Source organism: Crassostrea angulata, chromosome 1 (assembly GCF_025612915.1).
Source record: "Crassostrea angulata isolate pt1a10 chromosome 1, ASM2561291v2, whole genome shotgun sequence".
NCBI lineage: Eukaryota > Metazoa > Mollusca > Bivalvia > Ostreida > Ostreidae > Magallana > Magallana angulata.
Window position 1 is genome coordinate 51,019,490 of NC_069111.1, and position 16,643 is coordinate 51,036,132.

Genomic DNA, 16,643 nt, shown 5'->3' on the forward strand with positions numbered 1-16,643 from the left:
ATTCTTTGTTTTATTTGTACAAATATTCATTTGAAGTTTTTTTCATAATTTTCATTTTGATTTTAATACCCACAATTTAAAAATATGACATCATAGAGTTTACCTTTTTCCGCCATTTTCTCATTTTTAGCATAAAACGGCTTGTGTTGAAGCAGTTTTTCTTTAAGGAAACATTGAGCGACTGCTTAAACAAACAAAATATTTTCACTAAAGATGTATCTCTCCAATACTTATAAGTGACAAAAAGCTCGTTCTTGTTCAAAGAGTCGCTCTATATTTCCCATTCGAAAAAAGATAAGAAAATGTCAATTTTTGATTGATTTTGATTGATTTTTTTAAAATAGCGTCACTTTAGACGTCATATACTGCCAGTGAGTGCATGTAAATCAAATAAATAGGTGAAAAATATTTTTATGTAAACTCTTTCATAAAATAACAGACCAAATTAATGTACCTGAATTATTTTAAAAATAGCGAATTAAAGGGACCAAATTTGGCTAAAATCATATATAGTTCTTTGTTTTTGCGCACCATTGGAGTCTATCTGGCCAAGTTTCACCACACTGGTAGAGAACTGAATCTTTTTTGAAAAACAAACAACAAACAAACGACCATCTGACTGTATCAAAGAGCTTCTTAAAAAAATAATTTTGCAGCAGATGACAGAAAAAATAAGAAAATACATATCATCCAGTACAAGTAAAGGACAGCGGATGAAAAGTGGATCAAAGTTCCTGACTTAGGCAGAGCATAAAAAGCTACTTGAATCCCCGGAAAGTGGAAAAATGTGATAGTGAGAGCAAAGGAAACGAAGCTGCGACTTTAATAAAAATTTTCTTGACTGACAAAGATAACATTTTTACCCGACAAACTCATTAAAAATGATTATAATGTGTTTCATCGAAGCAAAATGATATAAAGAAAAGAACTCGAAATTGAAGTAAAAGACCAAAGTAAATAAAAACTTCAATTAGATGAGTTTGTACTTTTAAAACGGGTTAGTTGAGGTATGTTTCATGAGGAAATAAGAAGGATCCTTTCATTTCAAGAACAGACCTACAGTAGGTAAAGGTGTCCTATTGACTTTTTTACAATTAAAGACTGTAAACACTGGAATGTGAAAACATCTGATATTAAATAAGCTTTCCTATGATAAATAAAGCTGAACAGAAATATTTTCCTGTTAACCGCTGAAAGAAAAAAACGAACGATCTTGAGGATGATTTTTTAACGGGGGACTTAAACTATACTCTGTCCCGAGTTTTTGCTTCCACCACTTGGTTCAATTGTGATTTCTATCACAGGTACGTGTAAATTGATGGAAGCAATACCTTGGGACAGACTATAGGTTAGATATACTGCAACTCAAATTAAGCAATTTTCCATATCAGAGTATACAAAATACTGCAATTATTATGTACACGTTAAATTAAGATAGAACAAACTTTATTTTAAATTCTTTTGAACCTGAGGGTTTCAACATTTTTGGTTAATTGCGAAGCAAATGCATGTATACATTTAAAGTCAGCATTGGTATCGTGCCGGCATATGGTTTTTTTGATACTCATATGTTTCCGATAGTCGATTTCCTCACTTGAGTTTCTTCCAAGATGACGTCGTTATCTAACAACTTGGGACACCGAACATACTAAATCTCCTTTCCTGTTGATTTATATATACTATCAAATTCTTGCAGCGTGAAATGGTTAACGATCCATAATTACTTGTAGGTCTCCATTGTAATTAATTCACAAGTTCACCGGCAATAATGTTTTGGCACAAAAGCTTGGTAAGATTCCACTTCCTACATAACTTCCTTTACCTAAAGAGTCACCGGACGCCTAAATATGGATAAAATTGTCATGTAATAAAAATGATGACAGAAAACTATAAAAGATCAGTAAAGGGGAGATAACTTTTACATAATATATCACTTATAAACCATAATTTATTGATATCCACAGTGAATTAAATTACCTTAATATTCTAATACATAAACAGTCTAGTATCAAAATAATACGATGTACAAAAAGTGGCAGACAAAGGCTGCCACAGTTAAAAACAGAACGTTTGTACCAACTCCCAGCCAAAGTAAACTTGTAACTTATTAAACAGAAATTTTACACCATAGCAAAAGGTAAAACAAAGTAAAATCCCTGATTCTGATACGTAACGGAGAGACAAAATGAAAAGAAAATTTAGAAAGACTAGAAACAGCATTTGATTATTAAATATCCACCTTGTTGCTGTACTGTACAGTAGATCAATCAAAATTGGTGACAACCACGCAATATCTTTTTGACAAGAAAAGACATTTTGATCTGCTATACTCAATACCTTATGAATATATCCTTTGACACATGTATGGGATATGATACTGCTAGGCGAATAATTGTTGACAACAAACTATATAACTGCACCGAACCGCTGGAGAAATGGGTAAGGTAACAGAACTTGGTGACCAATCTTGTAACATCGTCCAGGTTCTGTGATAAGATGTTCTTGTACTTGGTGAGAGTGACGCAGTCAAAATTTTCTGAGCTGTTGGTGTTAAATTATCTAAATATGCTGAGGTATGGCTGTTTGATGCTGGCACAGATGTGAAGCTGACCTGAAAGCTTTCTGGAATTTGAAACGTGAAATATGATCAGCTGTTTCATTGTTATTTTTACAGGAATATGTTGAGATCTAAAGTGTATGTTGTATTTAGTAAAAATAATTATTGTAAACGCCTAACCAAGTGTTTTGTATTTAGATGTTTGCTTGTTGATAATGCAGAAAAGACAAAAATGCCATATGGCAGAAGGAATAAAAAAACGAAAACAGACAGGTTGAACAGGCTGAAAGGTAAATGATATCTCCCAGAACAAGTAATATAAAGAACAGCCATATTGTCCAGCATGAACAAAATTTTTTTTTAAACAATGTATTTCCCCATATCTCTATAGATAAAACAATTTGGAATAACTTCTTAATTGCTATTAGATAATGTTTCAAGGGATTGACCCATCTATATGCAAACCAGTTTTTACCCAAAACAGCAGCAAAACCTACCGAGCCTGAAGCATCAGTAAATAGTTTAAGTTAATCAAAATGATTACCACCGCCATAAAGATTCACAATTGTTATGTTGAACGGCTGTGTACCATGTGTGAACGTCAACTCTTGTTTTACAAGTAAGACTTATATAATGGTAAGGATGACCACAAGTCGAACTAATTACACTTCTCGGAAATGCCCGCCCAAGAACAACTACCGAACATGCAAAGCAAAGCAGACCAATAGGAGACTTAATCATTAACACATTATCACAAGGTAGACGATATTCCATAGCCACAGAATCTACCTCAATACTATAAATTGCATGGGTGGTTGTGCGCATTTGAGTTATTTCTTTCTTGATTTAGACTCCATTTTGTTCACAAAGTGAACCAATAAAAAAATCGTCTAAAATATGATACATTCCTCCTGCACGGTATTTAAATTGCATAACCCATTGTAAAGCTGAACTAAATTGTTCAAAAGTTTAACAAGAGCTGCTGGCATCCATTGGTAAACATTTATCAAAATAATAGTTTCCATTCGATGAAAAACCTAAAAGATGATAATTTAAAGGATTGATAGGAATAACTCTAAAAGCACCCTCAATATCTGTTTTTGCCATCAGACAACCACTACTAAACTGAAAAGCCAATTTGACAATATCGTCAATAGAATCATAGTCAAACTGTGGATTTTCCTTGGGTACCTCTTGGTTAACTGAAGCAATTTTAGTTATGATAAGTTATTTATAATCAGAAAGTTCCCCGGCTCAGATTTTGCAACAATGCCTAATGGGGGTAAAACAAAATGTATAAATGGTGGGTCTAAAAAGGGGCCGGTGTAATGAAGAATAATGACCCCCGTAGAATAATGACCGGGGGTCATTTTTCGACGTTGAATAATGACCCCCCGGTCATTATTCTACGCAGAAAAATGACACCCCCCCCCCCCCCCGGTCATTATTCTACGTAGAAAAATGACCCCTTTGCCTGAAAAATAAGTGTCATTTTCATAAAAATGAGCACACTCCACATGAAGAAAAGTGACCCCTGTAGAATAATGACCCCCTTGTAGATTAAAGTTTTTCAGTATATTTTTTAGTATTTGTGAAATAGTCTTTACACTATTGTAATTTTTACTGCTGTAGTTTACAGAAAGTAACAGAAATTATAATTCATATTCAAATAAACTTAAAGTGAAAGAAGGGGTGTAGCTTAGAAAATAAAAATCCTTCCGTTATAACAAGACATTGACGTATTGCATTAGGGTATGGTTGTCATCTTAAAGGGGCATGGTCACGTTTTAGCCAAAAAAAATTTCCGATCTTAATGTTCACAATGCTTTAGTAAGGCATTTTTAATAGGCAACCAATATTTGAGTGTCATTCGTTGAGTTATAAGCAAGTTACAGAGCTTGCAATTCTTTGCTATGTAAACAAAGTTTTTGTTTACATTTTGAATGTTGAACTGAAAATTCTAATTTTAGACCTAATGAATGTGTTAAACGTAAGGGACAGTCTATTTATGCTTAAAATGAATAAGAAGATAGAAAAATCAGCTTGAAAAAGATTTTTTACTGGTATATTGAGCCTATGTAAACAGCAACAGGACACGAGCCTTGTTTACATGACAAAGAATTGTGAGCCCTGTATCTTGCTTATGAACATTACAACTGACCCTCAAATTTCATATGATCAGTAGAAATGCTTTCCTTAAGCATTGTAAATAATGAAAACAGAAAAATAGAATTTGACCAAAATCGTGACCATACCCCTTTAACAATTACATTTACATATATTTATGGTGTTCTGATAGGGCCACTACGACCTTAGGGGGCGAAGATGCGAAGATGCAAAGGCGATAGTGCGACGGCGAAGGAGCAACAGTGCGAAGATGCAACGACGAAGCGCGAAGATGTGATGCCTAAAGTGCGAAGGCGAAGGAGCGATACTACTATCGCTCCTTCCCAACTTCGCACTCTGGCCTTCGCATCTTCGCCTTCGCCTTTTTTTGATTGCATTCAGCAAGTCTCGGTCGATTACATAGAATTTAATGCAGGCACCGTACTCGCCAAGGTTTTTCGATTAATCCAGGCTATCATTGGTACGCATGCGCTAGGCCATCGCGCTTACTATGAATGTTTATAAATATTGTAATGTGTACATATGATATATATGTTTACCAGTGCTGGCTATGCCTAATCATTATATACTCCATACAAAATGTAATGTCCACCATAATGTGTACACATGCACTTCCAGACTCCTGTCACTTACCAGCCGTCTGTTTACCGTGGACCAAACACAGTAACATTCTAATTTCATTATGCGACACTCCTTGCTCATGCATGAATCTAGAGGGGGAGGGGGTCTGTCCCCCGTGAAAATTCAATATTAATAATTTCACGCAGTAAAAGGGGAGAGGGGGTCCGGACCATATCCCCCCGGATAATTTAATTTTATCAATTTTATAAAAATAAAATTTCCAAAATATGCCTCGGAACCCTTAAAGGGACTTGGACACGATTTGACTTAAAATTTTCAAATTTTATTTTTTTATTTTCAATGTTTATACTGATAAATATAGAAGTTTATAATGCTATGTCAAAATTTGAAACTCAAATATTAAGTTATAAGCAAGATACACAGTTCATAATTCTTTGTTTTGTAAACAAAGCTCGAATATTGTCATTTTTACATATTCGTTGTATTGGTGTAAATTTCAATCAAATGTAACTTTCTTTTTTTGATAATAGTATTTAAGAAGATATTGAATTAGTTTAAAATGTTTTTTACATGTTATTTTGTCTAAGGAATGGTAAATCTCTACATTACATTTTTTGTAAACAACTATTAGACTCGAGCTTTGTTTACATAACTATCAATTCTTACCTCTGTATCTCGCTTGTAACTTGACTTTAACATTTAATATTTTGGTCATCCACTAAAAATGTACAAATAAACCATTTAATACATAAAAAATAAAAATAAAATTTTTGATCTCAAATCGTGTCCAAGTCCCTTTAAATGATAAAGACCTCCGCAATTATAAAACATAGGTAATCACAGATTTCAATGCTCACCGAGACGAGGCATCACCTTTATGAGGCATCACCTTAATGAGACCACCTTTATCGTATAATATGAAAACCATCCTTAATGATCTTGGATATTCGTGGATTCTGTTTTGACACATTATCGTATATAATCTGTTAAAAAATTGTATGATAATCATATGATCATATGTTAATCAAAATATACAATTAAAAATTGCATCCTATCAGACTTACAATATATATCATATAATACCAAAAAATACCGTACAAAAATTGTGAGATATGATATTGTAACGTATAATATGACATTGTATTGTGTTATACATTATTGTATTTTATCAAATAATACAATATCATACAACATAATACAATATAGTATTATATGAAACAATATCATATAGCAATAATACATCATAACATTGAAACATGTGTTATTATTTTGTATAATATAATATGATATTGTATTGTATGATACTGTATCATATTTGATAAATAATATGATATTGTATTATATGATACAATATAATTTGATACAACATTGTATCATATCAAATGATACAATATCATGGGATAAAATAAAAAATTATATCATACAATTATATTATACATATTGTATCATAGGATACAATAATATATATTACATCATCATAAAATACAATTTCATGTGATTTGATAATATATCATATCATATGTAATAGTATCATGTGATTAAAAAATTAATTAATAAAACAATATAATATTTTACACTATTGTATCATAATATACAATACTATACAGAACAATATCATGATACAATATCATATCAAATCATAAAATATAAAAAAAAATGATACAATATTATATCGTATCATATAACGTTTAAAAATATAACATATGGTATTATATTGTATCCTATTAAACAATAGTGTTTTATATCATACAATACTTTATCATAGGAATCCTGGGTCTTTTTCTTCAGAAAAATCCAATTATTCTTCAGCTAGGGGGGTCATTATTCTACGTCGAAAAACGACCCCCGGGTCATTATTCTACGGGGGTCATTATTCTTCATTACACCGGCTCCAATGATAGACTTTTATCTATGTGTTTTGAATTACATATTTGTTGATTTGTTTGTGCCACACAACCAAAGCGAAATTGATTGGAAAAAACCATCTAGAAGAAATTGAGAAAAAAGTTCTAGGCATGAACTTGAGTTAAAAGACCATAGCTTTTCATCTGACTTCCGGTCAGTCTTAAACTTCATCTGGGATGATTTCTTCTACATGACTGGCACTAATGGGTGAGGTGGTAGGGAAATAACTTGCCCTTTTGACTTTGTTTAAAGGTAAAACAGAATTTCTCAAAGGAAATGTTTGGCCGTTTCCCACGAAAGGGCTGGAATGTAGTTTTTTGATACAAGGGAATTAGCAGCAATTGTGTTTTTGGTGAAGTTTTGTAACTGGCCTCTGCTACGGTAAAGGAAATTTTCTTTGAGATGACGAAAGGAATGGTCATAATTCCGCCATGCTGATTCCCTATGCAGTTAGCCATATCTCTTACAAATGATAAATATTTCAACAAACGAGGAGCTTCTATGGGACTTTTTCTAAATAGATACAACTTAAGATAAAAATGGCGTCTGTCCACTGATTTACAGACAGAGGTGTTTAATCCTTTGCATTTTGTTGAACATTTATAGATCCTGATGTGACTGTTAAGGTGAAGGGATCCTAATCATAATTGGACAACAGAATTCTCAAATCAACATAATCATTGGTCCAAATCTTGTTTTATTTTACCTTTAAAGGACATAATTTTTACTATTATTCTAATTAAAGACATTAAGATTGCCATAAATCATAGCTAAAAAATTTCTAGCGCCCCACTTTTATTATTTTTTTTATTTAAAAAACTTTAACTTCAGTTACTTGGTCGTTGCCTCTACCTACTGCTGTTTAAAATGCTCAACTGTTAATGTAAAAAAAAAATGTAATCGGGTAAGTAATTACTCGACAATAATAGTATTTGTTGAAAAGCGTGGAACGTGTGTTTGATATGTTTTTCGTAATTGTATTTCAAAGCGACTCAATTCGATCGATTCCCTGCCATAAACTGCTTATAAAAAATAAAAGTAAAAAGTAAAATGCTGCGCATATCTTCCCACGAACCTTCAAGACCAATATACGCTGTCCAAGCAGAGCGCAGATCACGCTATGTTCGTTCCTTTCTTAATACCGATATTTGTTTTATTTACTTTTTGTCGTTAAAATGATGTCCTAAACAATAACAAAAACAATATTCTAAATTCATGATATTTATCACAGATCTCAAGATGTTTTTACAGACACCACAAAATCATACTAAGGATTGACTGAAAATCTAAAGCAACCGGTCCATGTAGGCTAAAACATCATGTAACGACACGTCAGCATGAATGCTACATTAGGGTAACTAACCTTTTTCATGAAGCCCTTTAAAGAAATTTGATCAATTTTTTTAATGCTTTGTTATTTCTCATTATTAAGGTCTTCCGTTTCCAACGGAAGACCTTATTGTTTTCGTACTGTTTCTTATTAAGGTCTTCCGTTTCCATCGGAAGACCTTATTGTTTTCGTACTGTTTCTTATTATTTTTTTCCACAAATTTTGTGCACGCGATTTCTCAGAAACTAATCAGACGTTTTTCACCATTTTTTCACAGATGATTGCCAGAGGTCATAATTCTAGACGTGTTTTGAATTTTTGAACTCGTCACTTCCGGTATCGAGTTACGGCTGATTTTCTATTTTTTTACGACCTATTTTGTGCAGAGCTGATCTCACAAACTATTAGAGATATGAATACGAAATTTTCAGGAAAGGTAGTCTATAGTTTGAAGTTGTGCATTATTCTGTTGTTTTACGCCAGTGGCGCCATTTCTTGGAGCTCGCCTGGGCACGAAAATTGAGTACGAATTTTCATTCAAAATTTTCAAATGTTTTGATCTGTATCTTTTTATCAGTTGATATTTTGTTGAAACATATATAACAAAAGTGGTAGAGAATCAAAAGTTCTTTCCAACGAAATCAAGATAAAGGGGCTGACCCCCTTTTTTAGGGGCCAAAGCACTCTTAAACTCTATTACAAATAACTTTAAAACGATAAAGATATTGTAATCCATTAAAAAAGCAAAGTTGTTGATCGTACCAATATCTATTTGAAAAAAATTATTGCCACGCCCATTTATTACGTAATTAGGGATTTTTAGGGGCCAAAGTACTTAAACTTTGACGTAATATAACTGGAGAAGTAGACATATTTTGTTAAACATCATATAAGAGAAAATGTTTGAATTAATGATTTAAATTGATTCCATTTATAAAAACACGAATTTCTGTCCCCATTAAGGATCTAGAGGGTTGGCCCCTAAAATATTCAATCATTTGTATCTCAAAAATGATCAACAATTTTACATGGGTGTAAGAACAGAAAATGTTTGTATTCTTAAGACCTTTTTCAAGAAATCAAGATAAAGTGGCTGGCTCCTTAATTTAGGGGCCAAGGCACTCGTAAACTCTATTACAAATAACTTTAAAACGCTAAAGACTTTGTAATGAATTATAGAAGCAAAGTTGTTGATCGTACCAATATCTATTTGAAAAAATTATTGCCAAGCCCATTAATTACGTGATTAGGGATTTTTAGGGGCCAAAGTACTTAAACTTTGACGCAATTTTACTAGAGAAGTAGACATATTTTGTTAGACATCATATAAGAGAAAATGTTTGAATAAATGATTTAAATTGATTCCACTTATCAAAACACGAATTCCTGCCCCAATTAAGGATCTAGAGGGCTGGTCCCTAAAATATTCAATCATTTGTATCTCAAAAGTGATCAACAATTTTAGATGGGTGTAAGAACAAAAAATGTTAGTATTCTGAAGACCTTTTCAAAATCAAATAGGGGCGAAGGCACTCGTAAACTCTATTACAAATAACTTTAAAACGCTAAAGACCTAGTAATGAATTATAGAAGCAAAGTTTTTGATCGTACCAATATCTATTTGAAAAAATTATTGCCAAGCCCATTTATTACGTAATTAGGGATTTTTAGGGGCCAAAGTACTTAAACTTTGACGCAATTTTACTAGAGAAGTAGAAATATTTTGTTAGACATCATATAAGAGAAAATGTTTAAATAAATGATTTAAATTGATCCCACTTATCAAAACACGAATTCCTGTCCCCATTAAGGATCTAGAGGGCTGGTCCCTAAAATATTCAATCATTTGTTATCTCAAAAGTGATCAACAATTTTAGATGGTTGTAAGAACAAAAAAATGTTATTATTCTGAAGACCTTTTCAAAATCAAATAGGGGCCAAGGCGGTCTTGAAATCTATTACAAATAATTTAAAAACGATAAAGATTTTGTAATGCATTATACGAGCAAAGTTGTTGATCGTACCAATATCTATTTGAAAAAAATATTGCCACGCCCATTCATTACATAATTATGGATTTTTAGGGCCAAAGTTCTTAAACTTTGACGCAATAAATCTAGAAAATGAGACATATTTTGTTAAGCATTGCAGAAGAGAAAATGTCTGTATTTATGATTCTATTCGATTCCCTTAATCAAAGCACAAATGTCTGTCCCAATGAATTATCTACAGGGCAAGCCCCTAAAACATTCAATTATTTGTATCTAAAATGAACAACAATTTTAGATGGTTGTAAGAACAAAAAATGTTAGTAATCGTGAGACCTTTTGAATGAACTCAAGAAAAAGGGGTGGCCCCTTAAATAAGGGGCCCAGAGAATCGTAAAGTCTCTTACACATACCTGAAAAACGATCAAGATTTAGTAAAGCATTATAGAAGCAAAATTGTTGATCGTAACAATATCAGGGTGTAAAACTCATTGCCACACCCATTGATGAGGTAATTAGGGATTTTTAGGGGACTAAAACCTTAAATCTTTAATGTGCTGTATGTGAAAAAGCAAAACACTTTGTGAAGTACATTATCTGAATGGGAGGTGTTGAGTGGACATTCTGAAATTCCATTGATATTTTAATGGTATCGTTTAAAACATTGAACGGAAGACCTCCTCGTTACTCGTAACGAGATCGTATCTAGTTTATATCTAATTATTGTCATGGTCAAAGAATTAAGAACAGTGTATCGCAATAATTTGCCTGGGATGTTAGAAACTTTTACTTTCATATACACAAAAAATAGCTCCGTTAATTCTATAGAATATAGAGTAAAGCTACGCATTTCAATTTCTTCTGATCCATAGATGTGTAACTATCTTAAGATTTTATTAAACGGTTATAATAATAACTTTCAAAAGGTACAGTTGTAAACGTCTTGTTAAAATACCATTCTTCCATACACATCAAGGCAAAAGGTTGATAATAGTGATAGAATTTGTTGATAAAAAGTGTTTTTTCGTGTACTATTTTATTTAAGTCTCCCAATCCGAAAACACATATATTTCGGACGTACATCCCATGACAGACCTCCCTTGCTGATCCCTTGGATTGCCACATCACACCAACAGTTATCCATAATTTCGGGTTTGGAACCCCTAAATCTGATGTGAAACCAAAAAAACAAGCTATGAAGTTGCAAACAAATATGTTTGTGTGAATCAATATCGGTGGGAGTTTTTCACTTATTTTCAGTACTTATTCTTTTTAAACTAATATTAATTCTCCATAATAATACGTACAATAAAAACAGCCTACCTGAGTATTGTATGCCTGGAGCATCAAGGTTTTTGTTGAAAGCAAGAGTGGCCCAGAAAGTTTCATCTGGGCTCAAAGTATCTTCAGTCCATTTCAGGATGTCCCTTGCTTTGGGATTTCTCAAGGCAAACTCCACAAAACGTCTGCTAAATGTACCGTATGCACTCCCTTTTGCTACCGTTACGTTATGAGGGGGTGGAGCTTTGATTTCTCCCGTAAGTTCCAATTTGGATGTTTTGTAATTTTCTTGGTATGTCTGATTGATTCGGTAGTGTGTTGGTTCGTAATAATAGCTTTCAATGCTGTTTGTTCCGTTTAATGTATGTAACACTTTCACAATTTCTGAATTAGTTTTCAAGGGATATTCTTGAGAAGGTAAATTGATGAGATATTTCCAATTTACATCTGAATAATTCAAGAGGTCAGACATACAGTTGATGTCTGCTTTCAGTCGAGAATAACCCTCGTAGATGACATCCTCCAGCGTCGAGGCAACGAAAACATTAGACAGACATTTTGAAACAGCTTTAATGGCATTATGCAATGAAAGACCGGAACTACGATCCACGTGTATGCAGTAAACATTGTGAGGCCGGTATATAGCCCTGAGAAGTTTTTCAGTCTGAACAACATCTTTGTATGTTAGTATGGAATATGCAATGGGAAAATCTAGTTCAATTTGTGACACTATGAATCGATTATAGTCAAAGGTATTCAAAAACTTGTCACAATTCATCGCAAGCTCTTCAATTTCACTGTCGCTTAGAAAAGTATACTCCATTTCTTTCATCAGTTCAGACACATGCGCGATATAGTCGTCTTTACCTTCAATAATTTGCTGACAATCGACTTCCTGAACTATTTTCATCGGTCCAGGATTACGTACATACCTCAATGTCATATTGGGAAGAAATGTTTGTCCCTTTGAAAGCGGCTTTCCATATGTTTTAATAGTCTTTGGTCGATGTCTCCCTTGAAAGGTACTGTAGTGTGCAATGATAATTACAAAAACAGTATATATGAGAATGGTTGGGAGGAGGAAAAAAATAATCTGATGTCTTGGCATACCTATCCTTTTGATTCTGAAATGAAATAATATTGGAATAATTGTACGGTTAAAAAAAAGAAACAAAGTCATCTATTATTCAAAATGTAATTTTCGAACAGATAATTTTTTTGAAAAGAAAACAGAACATTTTGTTTAGGTTGAACAAAAAATGAAACTGCAGTGTAATAGCTGAATAAAATATTCACTTAAAGTGGCATCCCTTGATGGTGGATTAAAGAGTGCTTTTTAAGGAATGAGATCTGAGATTTTTCGTCTTTTAAATTTCTTGTTGATAAAACATCTCTTTTGCAAATTTTCTAAAAAATGTATGTAGCCTTTGTTCCTTAAGGTAGTTGCCTTGCATGCAAAAGCGACAAAATAAAAAATGCTTAAAAGCATTGACAGATATCAAATCTCAAATATTTGATTATTGACCTATATAATTTTAAAAATAAAATAACAAGCTCAATATAAGTTGTTTACTACGATAAATGTTTTAGAGTTAGTATCATTTAGATTTTTTTTAAATTGAATCAGAAATGGTTTGTGCTTAGAATATTGATAAAGAAAATTCAGACTGGAATGTTGTTTTTTTTAAATCGTTGCCTTAAACTTTTTTATTCTTTAGCCATATTGCCCTTCGTATGAACTATTTTCATTTTTTAAGGAGTTTATTCACTTTCAGTAGTCTTACAATTAAGAACAATTTAATTATGGTGTCAAATTTTAAGGAATATTTATGAATTATAAGAAATATTCAAAAGCAGTTAACTTAAAAAGTGGTCATTGACCTTATTTTGGAAAGAAAATGAAATATAACACCATAATCGAAGTTCTTTTAATATAATGTATGAGTCTAGTAATGTATGGTTTATTTTCATCAGCAGATTATGTGTTTTTCATTGCGAGTTAACGTCATTCTTAACTAAAGCTTCAAGTGATATCTAGGTCCTGCAAAGGAGGACCAAACAAAATGTAATTATGGATGGTTTCAATGATTCAACACAATTAAGTACTTACGATAAGGACATAGAAAGACATAAAAAGAATGTTTGAATGTTTTACTTTTTATCGTATTGTTTTCACGGTTTGTGGTCAAATAGTCCAATATACCACGAACGTCATCAATAAATTATCAGGTCAGAAATACCTATTTGTCTCGCACTGATCATGAAAGTACAACTTCAAACCGTAAAAAGTTTCAAAACCATGTCAATTTCACTTGTTAGTTCCAGTCAAAACGATGTGTATTGCCTTAAATGTTTATTTTAAAGAGATTAATGCGATTGTTCCTAGGAAATCCCAAGCAAATTTTCACTGCCTGTATTTACATAAAATGAGAAGTATTAGTTGTATTAAATTGCCCTTAAAATAACAGGAATATGATTTGAAGATATTTTCAGGCACGTAGCATCGATTTTGAAAGTGGGGGGGGGGCGTAGTATATCCATAACTTCAATTTCACTCCTAATTTCCTTATTTTCACACCAATTTTTTACATACTCCCAAAAATTGGGGGCCAACTCCATGATAATTTAATTCAATCCCCCCCCCCCCCGATGCTACGTGCCTGATTTTATTAATAAGTGAAGAGTATCAAAAATTCGAAGAAAAATTCTGTCGTCTGCATGCGATTCATTTGATCGATACACATGTAAACATTACTAACAAAACCGTTGGGGTTACACGGAACAGCCGTCAAAATGACCTAAATCATTTCTCGAGCTCGGAGGTTATTCCGCAACTAAAATAAAACTCATTATCAATCACCATTATCAATCACCAAATTGTCAACCGATTTTTCACGTTTTCTCAATTATGACAGAGAGCACACAGCGGGTGTGACCAGTGTCGTAAAGTTAAAAGGCCAACCCTGTAAAATTGCCCGGGCGGCCCTGAAATGTTAACAATAAGATCCGCCTTTGGTCCAAAAGGGTCTGGCCCGTATAAGAAAAGGTCTGCCTGGCATAAAAGGTCCGGGGTATATTTTCATTTTTATTTTTTTCAGTTTTGAGTATTTTGTTACAAAATAAGCGGTATTATTTGTAGTTCTTTTAAAGGAGTACACACCCGTTCGTAAATATCCAGCACAGAGTGTAAATGAAAATGCATACATGTAGTTTGGTCAACACAAATAAATTACAATAGTTATTACAGTTTAAAACTGGGTTGTTGTTTTTTTATTTTTTATTTCAACTTTAATATTGCTGGTCGATACTATATAGACAGGAAAGAAACTGATTGTTGTCATTATTAAAAAATGGCTTGAACCAAGTGTTATACATGCACATCATCATGCAGGTGTGAAGGATTCAAACCTTCAGGTGTTTTACTGTAGTATCATAGTACAAGAATGGTCTGCCCCATTGAAATGTGGTATGCAAATATAATTCACAGTATTTTAATCCGATGACCTTTTCATTTAAGAGTTAGGTCCCAGTATATGATAGTTTAAGAAAAGGTCCGCCTCGTTGAAACAACTGGTCATACTAGTATATGGATGAAATGAGTTTAACATTGATTCTTGTAGTGATATTTTTTAGTTGATCTTCTTAATGTTGGAGTGGACATGAAAGGCCTTTGCTTGTACTGTGATATTGTGTCCTACCCCCTGAATGAAAATGATATATTGATGAAGATCAATACATGATCAATGTGCTAGTACTTAATTCATTGTTTGACTACGGGTGAAAACACGTTTTTCTCAACAGGCAGACCTTATCTTCAGCCATAATATTAGGTCCTACTTCTAAACTAAAATATCATCGGGGTAAATCAAAGCAAGTATTAATATGAATATTATTTATATCTGTATTCAGTATTTCAACGAGGCGGACATTTTCTTGAGCCATAATATTAGATCCTTGTCTTAAACTAAAAAATCATCTGGGCAAATCAAAGCAAGTACCAAACATATATTAATTATCTGTATTTAGTATTTCAACGAGGCGGACCTTCTCTTGAATTATAATATTGGGTCCTACCCACTGAAACAAAAGATCATCATTAGATGAAAGTCAATACAAGTGTCAGTTTATTTAACTTTATCCTATTTTCAGCAAAGGTTCAGCTCCAATGCACCTGATCCAACCTCTACTTTTCGTAGAGGTATGTGTTTGCTCTGCTCCTGTTTTGTATTTTTTTTTTGGGGGGGGGGAGACATTTGATTTAGAACACTGTTTGTTATCGTCACATTTCATATTAATAAAAGTAGTTATTAATTGAGTAGTAATTAAGGATAACTTTCCTTGATTACTACTCAATTAATAACTACTTTGCAACCCTACTTTTGTAGTGATATTGTTCACTAGGTTCACTAGGTCAAAGACCTTAAGTTACCAGTTAGCATTTTCCAGGAAATCTAAAAAAAAATACACAGCTACTATCATTTCTTTGGTTTAGAAACTACTATAAATAATATAACTATTTACTATCTTCCTAATAAATATACAAATAATATATTTGTTTGTAAAAATGGGTATATATATATATATATATATATATATATATATATATATATATATATATATATATATATATATATATATATATATATATATATATATATATATATATATATCAGAATTAATGATTTGCATATAATTGCATATATATAAGTATGAAATATATCTCACATGATTTTTTATCAATGAATTTTGAATAAGAATAACACAAATGTAATTTGTAACTTCACCTTTTTTATGTGTTAATATCCGATTTTTAGACGTCTGCACCGTAACCATTCATGATCAAATGTCTTATCTAATCAATGTGCATATGTTG

The 16,643-nt window shown here is 32.4% G+C and overlaps 1 protein-coding gene across 1 annotated transcript; it reads right to left on the minus strand.

Moving 5' to 3' along the window:
- Window positions 1–10,882: 10,882 nt before the first annotated feature.
- On the minus strand, window positions 10,883–16,643 carry LOC128157935 (N-acetyllactosaminide beta-1,6-N-acetylglucosaminyl-transferase-like). Its single transcript, XM_052820614.1, has 3 exons — window positions 16,555–16,643; window positions 11,813–12,894; window positions 10,883–11,658 (listed from the first exon to the last, which is right to left on the minus strand). Exons 2-3 carry the CDS (start codon window positions 12,876–12,878, stop codon window positions 11,375–11,377), a joined length of 1,350 nt encoding a protein of 449 aa, XP_052676574.1. The 5' UTR covers window positions 12,879–12,894; window positions 16,555–16,643; the 3' UTR covers window positions 10,883–11,374.